The sequence below is a fragment of the Aedes aegypti genome, chromosome 3, assembly GCF_002204515.2.
Source record: "Aedes aegypti strain LVP_AGWG chromosome 3, AaegL5.0 Primary Assembly, whole genome shotgun sequence".
In the NCBI taxonomy this organism is placed as follows: Eukaryota; Metazoa; Arthropoda; class Insecta; order Diptera; family Culicidae; genus Aedes; species Aedes aegypti.
Window position 1 is genome coordinate 8,846,508 of NC_035109.1, and position 15,557 is coordinate 8,862,064.

A 15,557-nucleotide genomic window follows, 5' to 3' on the forward strand; every position below is an offset into this window, starting at 1 on the left:
GCCAATATAGTGCTTATTTATTGCCTGTAGGCATCAGGCTTAGAAGCATTAATGATGCTGTAATAGGGTTTCTATGCAGCGGAAGTGCTGTTATAAGGTCTGTAAGCATTTGTGGTGCTATTATAATGCTTGTACGCATCTATGATGCTGATTAAGGGCTTATTATTAGTGCTTATGGTTACTTGGGTGGTTATCCCACGGAAGTGCCGAATTGCGTAAAAAAAAGTCAAAGTTGAGTTGATTTGCGGCTCCGTATAGACACAACAAGGTAGGCTATTCCCACGTGTAAGCAACGATTTTCCATCAAAACATGTGTTGTCATTCCTATCGTCAAGCATGATGCCTTGAGGATAGTAAAGGAGAGCAGGCCTTGCTTTCTTTTGCACTCGTTCGTGTTTGCGATAGTTTCGAAGTATATTCTGCGATTTTGTTCACCACTTAAGGCCCAAACGCAATGATAGCGGAACGGCAACGGAATGCGGAACCGGTTCGCCAGCATGATTCACAACATCTCGACTGAGCTGACAACGAATGAAATTGGATCAACACTGAGTCTACAAGCTGATTATAGTTCATGCTGGCGAACCGGTTCCGCATTCCGTTGCCGTTCCGCTATCATTGCGTTTGGGGCTTTAGACTGAATTTCATCTTTCTCAGATTTCGCTTCCGATTTCGCTGCCCCTTTTCAATCACCGCCGCCCATGCAATAGACCATTTCCGTGAAAAATTTTTATTTGCTCATAAGCTTTCTTTTAATTTACTGGACCAAGTCTCCCAAGGAACTCATATGTTTTGAAGCCTCTAACTATTAAAAAACAACGAAAAACTGGCGGCACACTTGTTCACCCCACGGTCTCCTAGAATAACTTATCTCTCCGATGTTTTAAGGAACCCATTTTTCCCCTATGAATTTATCTCCACGTTGTGGTGAATTTTGATCAGCTGTTCCTCCGCGGTCTACACTTTGTTACTCTTCGAATTTGTGCATGGTGACGTCACAAAAACAAATGCTATCTCTGTTGCTCTTTCATCATGGTCAACTAAAGGCTCAAACGCAATGATAGCGGAACGGCAACGGAATGCGGAACCGGTTCGCCAGCATGAACCACACCATCTCGACTGACCCATCAACGAATGAAAGTGAATCAACACCAAGTCGACAAGCATGTTGTAGTTCATGCTGGCGAACCGGTTCCGCATTCCGTTGCCGTTCCGCTATCATTGCGTTTGGGCCTTAACTATCCTGCTCTTTGACGTTCCCTGCAGGAATTGTTTACGTTTTGTCATAGAGATTTGTCATTCACTGCAGAAATTGTTGACATTATTTTTATTTGAAGTTTGGAGGTTATATCTATCTCCTCCTATTATGCCACTTCCACAGTGGCTGAAATCCCCACATCCATCCCGGAAACCTCATTGTTGGTGCTGTTGACGGCCAGCTATATTAACAGGTTCTTGAACGGAGCCATAAGTTTCATTGCGCCAGCATACACATTTCCACGTTTTTGCTTTTATCAAACATTTGCCATCATCACAAAAAAATCCTTCACGACCAAGATCCTTCATCTCCGTCGCATGAAGCTGCTGTGGTGTTCCGGTTGAATGGTTTTCTACAAGGGTCCTGCTCTCTCCTGGTTTTGTGGCCAGTGGAAAAATGGCGATGAAAATTTCACTGCGTGTCAGTATATCGTTTTTGAATCTGATCCCAATCCGGAAGAGTTCCCGTTTCGAGGTTGCAAGAGCTCAACATTTGATCCGGATTTCCCCTGGGAATCTGTTACTGCGGTCGCAGAACCGGAAACGAGCAGGACTCTTCTCGGAACCCATTTCGAGGACTTACACGGAGCACCACAGCAGCTTCAGCTGCATTCCAACGATGATGGTCATTTTTCGGGTAGTCCTTATCATTCCGGAGACGGTTTTAGGCAATGAATAGCAATTTGGTAAACAATAAACGAGAAAAATGGCTACTCATTTTTTTTTCTATATGGGCGAGCGAGTCAGTTCTGTTGCTTGTGGGAATGATGGGTTTTGACATTTCATCATGTCTACAAACATTCAATGCAGGGGTGTTAATGAACGTTGCGGAAAAATCTCCACTTTGAATGCCCAGAGGGTTGAAACAACTGTGACGCACGACGATTTTTATCTCAAAGTGTGGTGAATATCTATGTTTTCAAAAAATTATAAGAAAATCAGGAGTGTATATAAGCAAAATCTGAAAGCGTTAATATTCATTAAAAATGATTGTCTTTCGAAGAAAAATACAAAAGCTAGGTGTTAGATCTGACGGAAATGGTCTATTATCCTGATGTTCATGACAGTTCACTCCGGCCGGCTCAGTGTTTACCACAGAGGCGTCGAGTCCACATGTGCAATATGTGCACTGCACAGGTGGGAGCTCGTTCATCCTAGCCACCTACAATATGTACTATTTTTGAAGTACAATTCAATAATTTTCTTAATAAAATTAAATTTATTTCTTTTCAATTATCTCTCATTGATAGCTTGCAACGGAATTTTCATCTAACAAAATATCTGTTGTTAAATTTTTGCTATGCAAATAAAATGAAAATGCTGTTTCGACGCACGATCTGGGACCTAAGTTTTTCTTCGCGCTCATCGCGATGCATGCTACGCAGCACTTTGTTCCATGCTACACTTCGTTGCTGTGACGATGGAAACCAACGCGTGCACTTTCATCGGGAAACGCGCTGCCTTGTATCGTACAGTAGTGCACAGTCTTGCTACATCAATCAACTCGATCAGTGCAAGCGTGCGGATGAGAGAGATAAGAGAAAAATCAATCTACGGGAGAGATATATTTCGCATGCTCTTTTTTTACCCTAGCGCCTTCAGCATTACCACGCTTGGGATATGAAACCAGGTTAGGTGGGATTTTTTCGATTTTTCAGGCGGCTGTCGATAGGAAGTTTTTTCAAGCTTGGCACTCAGTACTCGCGCTGCTATTTTCTGTATAGTACTGGTTAAAAACCTCGCTTTTAACATACAGTATTAGCGCGGTGGTACTTGCAAGCGATAGTCAATCAGATGACAACCTAAAAATTAACTCAAGAGCGGTTGTACCACTGACTAAACTGACGTGGTGGCTAGAGCATTTTGCTTCATGAATAATAGCCAAATATTTGAATGAAAATACGTTGGAACACTAACTCCACCTGGTGGTTTTTGTAAAGAAACACTTTGACGGACAAATCTTTAGCACTCCGAGGAAAAACTACACATGTTCGGGTAAAAATACGAGGAATATATTTAATCATATTTGGGAAATAGAGAATACAAAAATCTAAGCTTTCCTTTACGAAATAAAATTTTCTTGACTCAAATATATTGCTTTAGAATCAGACTCACATGATTGTCGATAGTTTTGACAAAACTAAAATGCATCATACGAAATTGATTTAGTTTATTTTAGATTTAGTATTTTACTCATACCTTCCTAGTTTGAAACCAGTGTGTATTGTTTGGTTTGACTGATGAAGATGCTCGTTGTATAAATGTCACTTTCGTACTATTGACGTTGCATCAGTTTGACATTTGCGACCACTCATCATTTGAATTGACCGTTGCATATTTTCGGTTACCGTCTGCAATCGAGAGTCACGTCAGTTTAGTCAGTGGTTGTACCATCATCGCCAGCATCTTGACGCTTGTGGTGTGTTTTAAAAGCGAGCATGTTTCACGATGCGTGCACTCAGTACACGATGCTACCGATCTTTTAATTCTATGTAAAGATATGTAAGCTATGACTACAGTAATATCGCGCATTTCTTGCACCCAGTGCTGGAAAAGTTCGCATCACGAAGCAGCTCACGAGTGTATACCAACGCATATCAAACATCACAGACTCGGGATCTGGCTAGGTGTGAGTAAGCCCGCACCCGTCTGCTCGGGAGAACATGTCAAAAGAAGTAGCAACAAACTCGGGAGCGTTTACTCGCGAGTAACCGAGCAAGGTGTGATTTATTATGGTTTTGACAGACAAATTTATTGTATAACCATCATACCGACAGTAAACTACTAGTTTGTGTTGAGAGTGTAATTTTACAATCGCCTACCCTCGTATCGAGACAACATTTATGTTGTGGATTCACCATGATCGTGTGATGTCGAATGTTATTGTTTATGTATATGTTGATGTTTATTATTGTGAATAAATCATTCGTTCGAGTACTGTAGAGAAGTACGCCGGTGTTTTTACTTTGCTCTTCCCGGTCCGTGATTTCCGTTCGACTTCGTTTCTCGTTCGCTGTTGTTGTCCGCTGTGTGGTGCCTCCAACAGGTTATTGGCCCAGGTATGGACGAGAAAATGAAGATCGCCGCGTTCGACGGTACCGGCTTCCACAACTGGAAGTTCCGGATGGAGACCGTCCTCGACACATACGATTTGATCGATTGTGTGCACCGGGAAATTGACGAGATTGAAGAGTGGCGTGCGATGGCCGCAGATTCTACTGAAGTTAAGTTTGAAAAGAAAAAGCGTATAGTGGAACGAAAGGCCGCCGAGAAGAAATGTAAAGCAGTGATTATATCGGCCATCGCTGATAATCAGCTAGAGTTGGTGAAGGATTGTGCAACCCCGAAGCGAATATGGGATACGCTAAGGGCAGTTTTCGAGCGGCGCGGTGTTGCCGGCCAGTTGTTTATAAGGAAGCAGCTCCTCACTTTGAAGTATGTGGAGGGAGCTGGTGTGAGTTTGCCGGAACACTTGCTGCAATTTGATAAGCTGATTCGTGAATTGAAGGAAAGTGGTGCGGCTGTAGAAGACTGTGATCCGATTTGCCCAAGGGGCAAGACAGCTTTAACATGAGTTAATATTTTCATCTGAGTTACTCAGAATGCATCATGTTTGCTCACTTTCATAATTTTGGCATCCCTACTGGGCAATCCCAAGATAAAAGATGGTGGGAAGTGCAAAAGAGAGTGTTCTTCAGAAAAACACAAAAGTTCCTCAGGCTTGCTCAGAACGCATCAGCTTCCATCGTTTGCATCAAAAACAATCATGATTGCTTGCAGGTCTCTCTAAACAGCTGTCACTTTTCTGCCGAAAACAATCGGAGCCATCGCAGCAGCTTGTTGACTTTTGATCGGTGATTAATTCAGGGCAGGAGTTGCATATGTAAGCTAAAGTTTAGTAAAGAAATGAGATTCAAACTAATGATTGTTTTATATATTTCAGTCCAATAATCCCAGTGCTTGCATATATGTGAAAGCCGCGTAAGACAATCGCGACGTTGCACAACTTTACCGCTTCATCCTCGGCCACCGATAGTAAACATCTGCACCGTTCTGAAATTTCGTTCCTTACCACCGCCCACTACTCATTCGACAACGAATAAGGCACTATGTATATTGTGAACATATAAGGCTGTTTAAAATCCTTTAACCAATATCGGGGCAATAACACTAGATCATCAGTTTTGTCCACTATTGCTGCGGATCTACTAATCGACGAAAACAATGAGGAACAAAATCGTCAAGTGGACAGAAAATACTCGAAGCGGATTCAGCATACAACCAACAATACATAATCAAAGAGGTCCAATTTGACAAAACTCGCCAAATCGTCAGCAAGGCCAGGGCCACTAAGCTGGATCATTCGTTAGTTGATTGTTCTTCAACTCGGAAGCGGAAAAGGACAAGTTTACTTGTGTAAAGTGTACATCGATTGAGCCATACAGGAAAAGCTCTTGCGACATCAAAAATATCGAAATTCGACACGAAACCTCTCGAACTCGACAATTCTTGTTAGCTGAGCTAAAGCAATGCATCGAGAAATTTATTCAAGGTAAGGAAGCTTTTGATTGTTTTATTTTTGCTCTTGGTGAGTTTACCGCTGATTGCAATTTCAATTAATATTATCATTTACCAGAACCCTTTTAGGGAGCCGGATTCTATTCTTTACACTTTTTATTCATTTCGGCAGTAAGGTTTTTTTAAAGCTACGAAGCTAATGTTTGAACAAGTGAGTCATGGAAGTGCACAAGTGGTTCTGCATCCTACATTGTTTTAATCATCGGTTCGCACGAAAACCATTACTTTAATAAAAATCACATCATCGCATATTTGCGTCACATCTTGTTCATGTTTTCGCATTAATAATAATATTTGCGATAGCAGTAATGAGTGAAATGAGCAATGAAATATATAATTTTTAAAGCAGAGTTTCTCAATCTGTGAGTCGCGACCCTCTGAAAGGTCGTAAGCCAATATCAGGGGGTCACAAAAAAAATCCCAAGTAATCATGATGATCAAGCTGCAATTTATGCATATGAACTGTGTATATAAAACTAGCATTACTGCATAACTACAATTAAAGTTGATTCAAAGTGGGAAAGGGACCCACTAGAGCCATATTGAAGTCATAATTCATAACATTAACTCGACTTTTCTCACTTTGAATCAACTCTAATTGTAGTTATACAGTATTGCTAACTTTTATTAAACTAAACGTTTATTTGCATAAATTGCTGCTTGAACATCATAGATATTTGGGTTCTGAATTTCCAAATTTTTGAGAATAAAACAAATATTTTATTGGACAGGTAAATTGTCCTAAAATTTTATGTTCTCATGGTTAAACTAAATAGTGTTTGTAGAATTTTCAGCAAATTCCAAGCATTTTTAAAATTAGTTGGCTGAAATATCTCGCTTGATTTGTGATAACGCAATAACAGCCATTTGTAACCTCGTGTGTAGCACGTCATTTCTGAGCGAATACACACCATGTATAGAGGAATAACACCAATTTACGACCCATCCATACGATTTTGGCCTACTTTGTATGGAAATCCGAAAATTGGTACAACATTCTTGTAGGTCGAAAATTAGTGATTTTCCCCTATGGGTTCATTCACATATTTCATAACACTGACAATTACCATTTTTGACACCCACCCACCTTTTCGTAACGCTTTGTGTATGAATATTTAGGAAATTTTATATGAGCTATAAAATACAATATCATATTTAGCTCGCCTTGTACCGTTCTATGTGACCATTTACCGTGCATCGAGATTTCGTCATGATTTAATGGATCATTAAAATAACCAAAACAGCCGCTATGGAAATCATAGATAGCACCACCGTAGCCTTGTGTGTTTGACAGAACAGCAATGCTGTCACAATGTTAAATCACATAAACAGTGGCGCCTTTGTTTTGATGCGGTGAGCACTTGCAAAAGTTACGTTCAATGATCCATTTCGAATCTTGAAGAACATTTTTGGTAGAGCAAATATGTTATTAGTAGTTTGTTTACTACGGCATTTCAAAATTTAAAAATGTTCTATGTCTTCCTTACCATTCTCATTATAAAAATAGTGTTCTGTGAAACTTTCAGTTTTTTCGGTGGTTATTAAAGGTGTCCCAAAGACAATGGAGAAATTGTAAAAAACACGTTAGTACTGTAGTGTAAGTACAAACTTATCATCTCATAGTGAAAACCTATTCGTCGAACCTAAACGAAGAATGTTGCTGAAGAAACAAATCCATTTCGAGTCAATTTTGTTCGTCATTTTGCAGAAGATATGGGAGATCGGATTTTAATTTTTTTTGAAATTCGAACCGCCCTAATGTGCACTCATTTTTAGGAGTATTCAAATCTTAATTTATAATAAAATACCAATAAAATACACAAAAAGTTGAGAAAATGGTTAACTTATTTATTTATTAAAGTATAACGGCTTTGAGAGGTTTGACTGTATTGTCCAAACCGTTTCATATCAACCAAAAATTAAATAGGGAGCCGTATCTTATTCTTGGCACTTTTGATTCACTTCAGCAGTGGGGTTTTTTGAAAGCTACAGATACAGACCACAAATAGGTTGGGTGACAAAACGTCGAAAGACAAAATGTCGAATGCCAAAACGTCGAATGCCAAAATGTCGAAAGGACAAAACGTCGAAGGGACAAAACGTCGAAAGACGAAACACATTTACCGATATGATTAAACAATGTTTAAGACCTAAGCGGGGGTGAAGAAATCGGCCCTAAGACATATAGGGAAGGTGTACCGATATTCGCCATGTACCAGTTTTTCGCCACCCCGGATTATATACCGTTTTACGACATAGGGAAGATGTACCAGTTTTGGTCACCCTAAGGAAAAATATTATTTATACTTAAGGTGAAGATGAATCGAAGCCAAAACTAAAATTTTCAAGAGCACGGATCTGGAGAACTGAACATCCGTTTGAGCTGAAAACTTAATCGATTGGTCACCACCAGCTAGTGACCAATCGATTATGTTTTCAGCTTAAAATGATGTCAAGTTCTCCAGATCCGTGCTCTTGAAAATTTTAGGTTTGGCTTCGATTCATCTTCACCTTAAATCAAAAGACTTTTGATTACTGTCAATACGTTGAACAAAAAGCTTTCATCCCATGCTCTGCAGGTAAAATATAAAAACTAATCGGAAACCTTGTTTTTGTATTGTGAATATTGGACCACTTGCACCAGTATTTGCCACGTTTCTAATTTATATTCCTGAATTCGCCACCTACGTTGATTTCATATGGAGGGTGGCGGGAGAATCAGGAACACCATAGCGAAACAATGTGCAAAGGAGCAAAAAGTTTAAGGAAAATTATTTTTTTATAATCCGGGGTGGCGAATACCAGTACCGTGCACCCCCGCTAATTTGAACGGTACCTCATGGAAACCATCGGGGTTCATTTTTAATTTGAACTTCTAGTCACCCTACGAACAACGGAAAATCGTACTTCTGGTTACCCTTTTGGCTGTTTTGTTTTGATTCTGTGTTCCGTTCCACAGCGTTCCATTTCACTTTACTCCGTTCCATGAGCTGAATGACGTTTGAACCATTTTTAATCTGAACGATGTGCAAATTAGCGGGGTACAAATTAAAAAGTGTTCAGATTAAATGTGGTCAAACCAACGGGGGTGCCCGGTACACCTTCTCCATATGGTTGTCAATTGTTTAGTGTTCGCTAAATTGCTTTAGCATGATCAGGCTTGGGAACTGTGATCACAATGGATCATTGAAGGTTGTTTTTGCAAGTGCTCACCGCATCAAAACAAAGGCGCCACTGTATATGGGTTTTTACATTGTGACAGCATTGCTGTTCTGTCAAACACACAAGGCTACAGTGACGCTATCTATGCTTTCCATAGCGGCCGTTTTGGTTATTTTAATGATCCATTTTCCACAGTTCATCGATTCTGCCAGTCAACCAAAACACAAAGCAGCAGCAGCATTAATACCATCAAGTGTTGCGCTGCCAACGTTCCGCACACTGCTTGACTGTTTTTGTCTCTCCACTATGACCGTTTTCGGGCAGCCATTCCATAGCGAATGATTGAAAAAAATGTTGAATAATATTTCGCTATTATCGCTAATCGCTAATATTTTGCTTGTGTTTTCAACTAATTGAAATTTATTAGCACTACCAGCAAGAGCACAATCATTCCGTTGTGATACATATAAACAAGTTCAATTTCATGCTGCCTTTATCGAGCAAAAATGCAAAACCCCGAAAACCGGAAAAATCGTGTCACCACTGTGCTCGAGTCATTTCGCATTCGGGTTTAAAAAAACGTTGTGAAGAAAAATATTACAGTTTTGAAGAGCCGTGACATTTTTTGTTTTGAACGGTCATGGTTTGCGTTGGATTTTGATGGTCGTGTAGAAACATGTAAATGTAGAGGCTGTAAATGTTTGCGACAGTACATTTCCCATCCCTGAGCATGATACGAAAACATTCTTAGAAACCTCAAAATTTGCTCAGAAAATAATAGAAAAACATATTTTTCCTTAAACTTTTTGCTCCTTTGCACCTTTTTTTCGTCATGGTGTTCCTGATTCGCCACCCTCCATGAGAAATCAACGTAGGTGGCGAATTCAGGAATAGAAATTGAAAACGTGGCAAATACTGGTGCAAGTGGTCCAGTATTCGCCACCTCAATTTTTAAGGCGAAGTAGGCCGTCATTGAAATTTTTAAGCGCCGTTGATGATTGTTGCTCATTCATCTCACGATTTCGAATCAAAGAAAATCAGTTGGTTTTGCACTGACACAGCTGAAAAAGTATCAGCATACTTTATGCATGTTAGCGCGTGCAGTGATACATTTTCAAGTCAATATAAACTATCAAGACTGAGTTTTATCAGTTTGAAACGCAAGCTGAAAAGTCATCATTGTTGCCAAAACGAATGACGGGCTACTTAGCCTTAATACAAAAACAAAGTTTCTGATTAGTTTTTCCCAGCAGAGCATGGATTGGAAGCTTTCGTTCAACGTATTGACAGTAATCAAAGGTTTTTTGATTTATGTATAAACAATATTTTTACCTAGGGTGGGCAAAACTGATACACCTTCCCTATGAATGTATAAATATTCAGCTGTATGTTTTACATATCACTTTGTATCATTTTTGTTGCAGATAACCACATCACTCCAGTAGGACACCTACATGGTAAAACCAGTAAAGGCCCAAACGCAATGAGAGCGGAACGGCAACGGAAAGCGGAACCGGTTCGCCAGCATGAACTATAGCATGCTTGTCGATCCAGTGTTGGTTCACTTTTATTCGTTGACAGCTCAGTCGGGATGGTGTGATTCATACTGGCGAACCGGTACCGCTTTCCGTTGCCGTTCCGCTGTCATTGCGTTTGGGCCTTAACGCAGATGTTGGACACTAGATCGTTAAGGCCCAAACGCAATGATAGCGGAACGGCAACGGAATGCGGAACCGGTTCGCCAGCATGAATCACACCATCTCGACTGAGCTGACAACGAATGAAATTGAATCAACACTGAGTCGACAAGCTTGTTGTAGTTCATGCTGGCGAACCGGTTCCGCTTTCCGTTGCCGTTCCGCTATCATTGCGTTTGGGCCTTTAGCTTCCAAACAATCCCAGTATGAAGCTGAAGACGACGTCATCGTGAAGGCTGACCTAGGCACAATTTATACGCTATTGGAATTGATCCTGAATAAAACATTCAATGAAGTGCAGCAGTAAATGACCGTGTTGATTGTGGCCGATGATATACCGAGAGATAAAACCGTGACGTGTGAACAAACGATGTACAATCAACTCTCCCTAACTCGATATTGAAGGGACCTTCGAGTTAGGGAGGTATCGAGTTCTTCTTCTTCTTTCTGGCGTTACGTCCCCACTGGGACAGAGCCTGCTTCTCAGCTTAGTGTTCTTATGAGCACTTCCACAGTTATTAACTGAGAGCTTACTTTGCCAATGACCATTTTTGCATGTGTATATCGTGTGGCAGGTACGAAGATACTCTATGCCCTGGGAAGTCGAGAAAATTTCCAACCCGAAAAGATCCTCGACCGGTGGGATTTGAACCCACGACCCTCAGCATGGTCTTGCTGAATAGCTGCGCGTTTACCGCTACGGCTATCTGGGCCCCCTATCGAGTTACAGAACACAAAACAAGTGCAACTGCGATCCAAGGGACCATCGAGTTAGCCATGAAAACCAACTTTTACTATGGTTCTCAAACTCGATATCGAGATACGGAATATCGAGTAAGGGAGAGTCAACTGTATTTACTTTTCGAAGACATAGCGCAATTTACATCTTTTCTAACGTATCAGAGCTGGTCTTTTTTCAGCGATAATTGTGAAATGTATAATTGTTCAAGAAACATGCTGTTTACTTTTCAGAATTTTTATTTGAATTTTAAAATAAAATAAACAATTATTGCACGTTAAAATCTTACATAATAAAAGTTGGCGATTAAAAGCAAGCATCGACTAACAACATTTGATGAATAAAACATTCAAAAAACTAATGCACTGATATATGTCCTTAACAATAGAAACATCATTTTTGCTGAAATCTTCTCATTCTGTCCGATGATAATCTATTTCGGCCATCGGTCAGCATCCACAACAATGTGGATTTTTTCACATTTTTAATTTGACCATTAGAATCAGAAATCCTGAACGTATGTTTCTGCCCAGATACAGAGTTCTTAATATTTAATTCCTCGCAGTTGGTGAACACTTTGTTCGCATCATACACAGGTCTTAAATCCTCATTTAAGGTGTTCGTTAACGTAATATTCTGAAATTCATCACTTTGATGACAACAGTTTGCTTCCTCCAGTTCCTTACTTTGAATAACATCTTCGTGCTCGACATTCTCACCTTCGAAACAATCTTTTACTCCTACGAACTGTGTTTCTGGTGTTCCTGCTACTACATCATCTTCTTCGTCCTCTTCTTCTTCTTCTACTTCTTCTTCGAAACTCTCTTCTATTCCTACGAACTCTATTCTTGGAACTATTGCATGATTACAAACTGAATCATTTAGATCAATCATTGCCTTTTCAATTCCAACTTCCAACAAATTTTGTTCAGCATTGGTTTTGCATTTTTCAATTTTCCTGATGATGTCATCATTAGATGGTAGAACAAGAGAAGATTGGTTATGCTGTTTGGCGTCGATATAGGGGTAGCTGATGCGATCGCGGTTTTCATACATAATACATCGAGTCATGTATATCCTCTTTAGCTTCTCCGTTAATTCTTTTATGGAAAAGTTAACTACTGTTTGATGTGTTGACGACAAAGATCTTAACTCTCGAAACAATTTCTCGCATGGCTGGCTGGATAAATAGTCAATTATACATTGTTCTGGAACCTCATTGTCGCGACATATGCAAATGAATAAAATTAGTGCATGCGCATCTAACTCAAGGCAGTGATACGCGTTTGGCGTTATGCATTCCGCCAGGTTGTTGTATTTTTGTTTACAGAAATTCCTCCATCCACGTACTATGAATAAACTGGTCCTAGAAAAAGTATTATGTTTTAAATTTGGTTTTGTTATTTTTTTATTATATTTAATATACCAGATATCTTCGATACGTTCGAGAAATGGATGTTCAGTCTTGTCGAATGATCGATACATGCGCCGCATAAGGTCTATAAACAACACAGTACCCTTGCTGTTCGGCACATGCGTCATGAAATATTCTAAGTCCAGTTTCATAAGCTTTTCCGTCGAGTCGAATTTCATTTTATCTTTAAGATTTATATCCGACATACACAATCCATGCTTGTCTTTGCTGTGGTTTTCGATAAGTTGTTTCAAATGCTCTTTCTTGATTTTATACTTTCCTAGAATTCAGATAAAAATTTACTAATCGATAGCGCATAGTTATAATCATTTACAAGAAATAACAAAATTATTTAAGGGATGATTGAAATATTACATAACGCAAAATTTGAAAATTATAGACCTTCCCCACGCAACAGCTTTTACACGATTTTGTTTTGGGCCGTAACATTATGCAAGACCCTCTTTCTGTTGCGTTACGCGATATTTGAACGATCCCTAAGGAAGTGCTCAAGTACAGCTTTACCGCACAGACAAACAGACGTAACACTAAAGAAATGTCCATCCATTTTGCATTTAATATCTTGCGTTGAGAATCACGAATGTTAAACGATTTTCAGAACATTTTACGATACTGCACGTCGAAGTACTTTTTAATGAAACAAAGCAAGCAGTCAAAAACAGTCACCCGGACAAGTAATTTGCAAAAGATAAAATCGAAGATGAGAAATCGATCATTGTAAATATGCCCTTATGGATACTGAACGCGATATGGACTTTAAAGGAAATCGTACTAAAGGCTCAACAACAAATTCCATAACGCTCTGGACATAATATTGCAGTGCTCTTCTTGAAATATAACATACAAAATGCATTAGGAGGGGGTGGGTAGATGTCGAAAATGGTTATGTAATTTGTGAATGAACATTAAGTATTACGTTCGTTTGTCTGTGCATACCGTATTACATTTTGATTGATGTTTAAAATAAAATCATCTTACCAATCGTCATATCGCCGTTCAGCATGCGGTTTCTAAGCTTATTGATCGTGTGAGTCATGTCTTGGACATTGATCGGAGTTTTACTGAACCAGTCTACTCGGAACCAAGGTCCCCATGGAGACGGTGTGCATGGTCTATCAAATCCGGCTCTAATTCGCATAGCCTTCATTAGCCTTGTGTCGCCATCTGAGGCATTGGCCAAAACAGTAATACCGTGACTTTTTAAAAGAGATTCTGTGTAATTCCAACGATTGAGGACATCATTATAACTAAATTTATTATTAGAGCAGGCATGGTATATGACATAGGGAGCGGCTTCTTTGCTCAATGGGATCGCCATTTGAACGTAGGCATAATTTCCCACTGGATAGGATTTTAAGTCGCTAGCCATTTTGTAAGGGGTGTTCGCTTTAAACAAATTCCTCACAGGCAATCCATTCGAATCCATCGGAGCCACGAGTCCGGTTATTGAATCTGCGTTGTAGTCATAGTCTGTAGAAGAGGTTATTCTTGTTCCATCATCGCATAACACAACTGTCGTAACCGGCTTTCCTTCACGGAACTGCCGATGATCGATGCCGACGGACAGAGGGCGAAGCCACTCGCTTACTCATCCGTCGGACATCCGGGTTATTAACCAGAATAGCTAATATTGTAAACCAAGCCGGCTGTAATGGGGAAATTCCAAACACCTCACGTCAGTCCGGCTGTGGTTAACAATAAGCATTGGTCTGCGATGCTGATTTTTCCTCTGCTACCGCTTCGTAGTACAATCGTCGATTAACTGACTTCTACACGAACTATCGCCTGATTTTATATTTCTTTCTTTTCGTTTTCTGGTCTATCTTCAATGTATTGGTGATCAGATTCTACTACTTCACTCTCACGCGAAGGAATGACTAGGGATGCTTATATTTGTTATAGACAATTAAACATCGACTACTACTATCATATTTAGTTCAATCAATGTCTCTAACATTTTAGTTTATTCTTTGTCGCTTCTATTACCACAATCTCTCTCACCCCTACTCTTCAATCTCTGTGGTTGTATAAAACAAGTATTACTGAGTATTTCTGATTTGCTATGCTTTGCTGAGTTCTTTTTTTTGGTTCTTTTAATATGTTTTTAACATCTTTTATAAGTACCATAATCTAGGGTAACAGGGTAACATTGGACAGTTTTTATGGATTTTTTTTCTTAAAATACCATTCTAAGAGGTAAACGTTTCAAGATCCAATCCAAACCATTTCAAATCCAATTGGAACCCAATCCAAATCCAATCTAAATCCAATTCAAATCCAATTGAAATACAATCCATATCAAAATCCAATGCAAATTCAATCCAATCCAATCCGATCTAAACCCAATCCACATTCAATCTAAATCCAATCCAAATACGAATCCAATCCATATATCCAATCCACATTAAATCTCAATCAAATATAAACTAATCTAAATCCAATCCGAATCCAATCCAAATCCAATCCAGATTCAATCGAAATCCACTTTAAATCCAATCCAAAACCGATAAAAATCTGATCTAAGTCCAATCCAAATCCAACCCAAATCCAGTCAAAATCCAATCCAAATCCAATCCAATCTCATTCCAATCCAAATTCAATTCAAATCTAATCCAAATCCAATTCAAATCCAATCCAAATCCAATCTAAATCCAATACAAACCCATTCTAAATCTAATCCAAATCTAAT

The 15,557-nt window shown here is 39.4% G+C and overlaps 1 protein-coding gene and 1 long non-coding RNA gene across 2 annotated transcripts; one reads left to right on the forward strand and one right to left on the reverse strand.

Annotated features, from left to right (window-relative positions):
* The first annotated feature begins 4,868 nt into the window (after positions 1 to 4,868).
* Positions 4,869 to 10,498, forward strand: LOC110679334. Its single transcript, XR_002502402.1, has 3 exons — positions 4,869 to 5,140; positions 5,201 to 5,809; positions 10,422 to 10,498. It is a non-coding gene; the product is annotated as an uncharacterized LOC110679334 (long non-coding RNA).
* A 958-nt stretch (positions 10,499 to 11,456) lies between these two features.
* On the reverse strand, positions 11,457 to 14,874 carry LOC110679341. The gene is made up of 3 exons (XM_021853736.1): positions 13,847 to 14,874; positions 12,860 to 13,127; positions 11,457 to 12,799 (listed from the first exon to the last, which is right to left on the reverse strand). The coding sequence occupies exons 1-3, from the start codon at positions 14,292 to 14,294 to the stop codon at positions 11,827 to 11,829; spliced, it is 1,689 nt and encodes a 562-aa protein (XP_021709428.1). The 5' UTR covers positions 14,295 to 14,874; the 3' UTR covers positions 11,457 to 11,826.
* Between the last annotated feature and the right edge of the window lie 683 nt (positions 14,875 to 15,557).

Coding starts and splice junctions, on each gene's coding strand:
- LOC110679341 (XM_021853736.1), bottom strand. CDS start 14,294: ATGGATTCGAATGGATTGCCTGTGAGGAATTTGTTTAAAGCGAACACC. Junction 13,128..13,846: donor GAACGGCGATATGACGATTG/GTAAGATGATTT, acceptor TCTGAATTCTAG/GAAAGTATAAAATCAAGAAA. Junction 12,800..12,859: donor GAACGTATCGAAGATATCTG/GTATATTAAATA, acceptor TACTTTTTCTAG/GACCAGTTTATTCATAGTAC.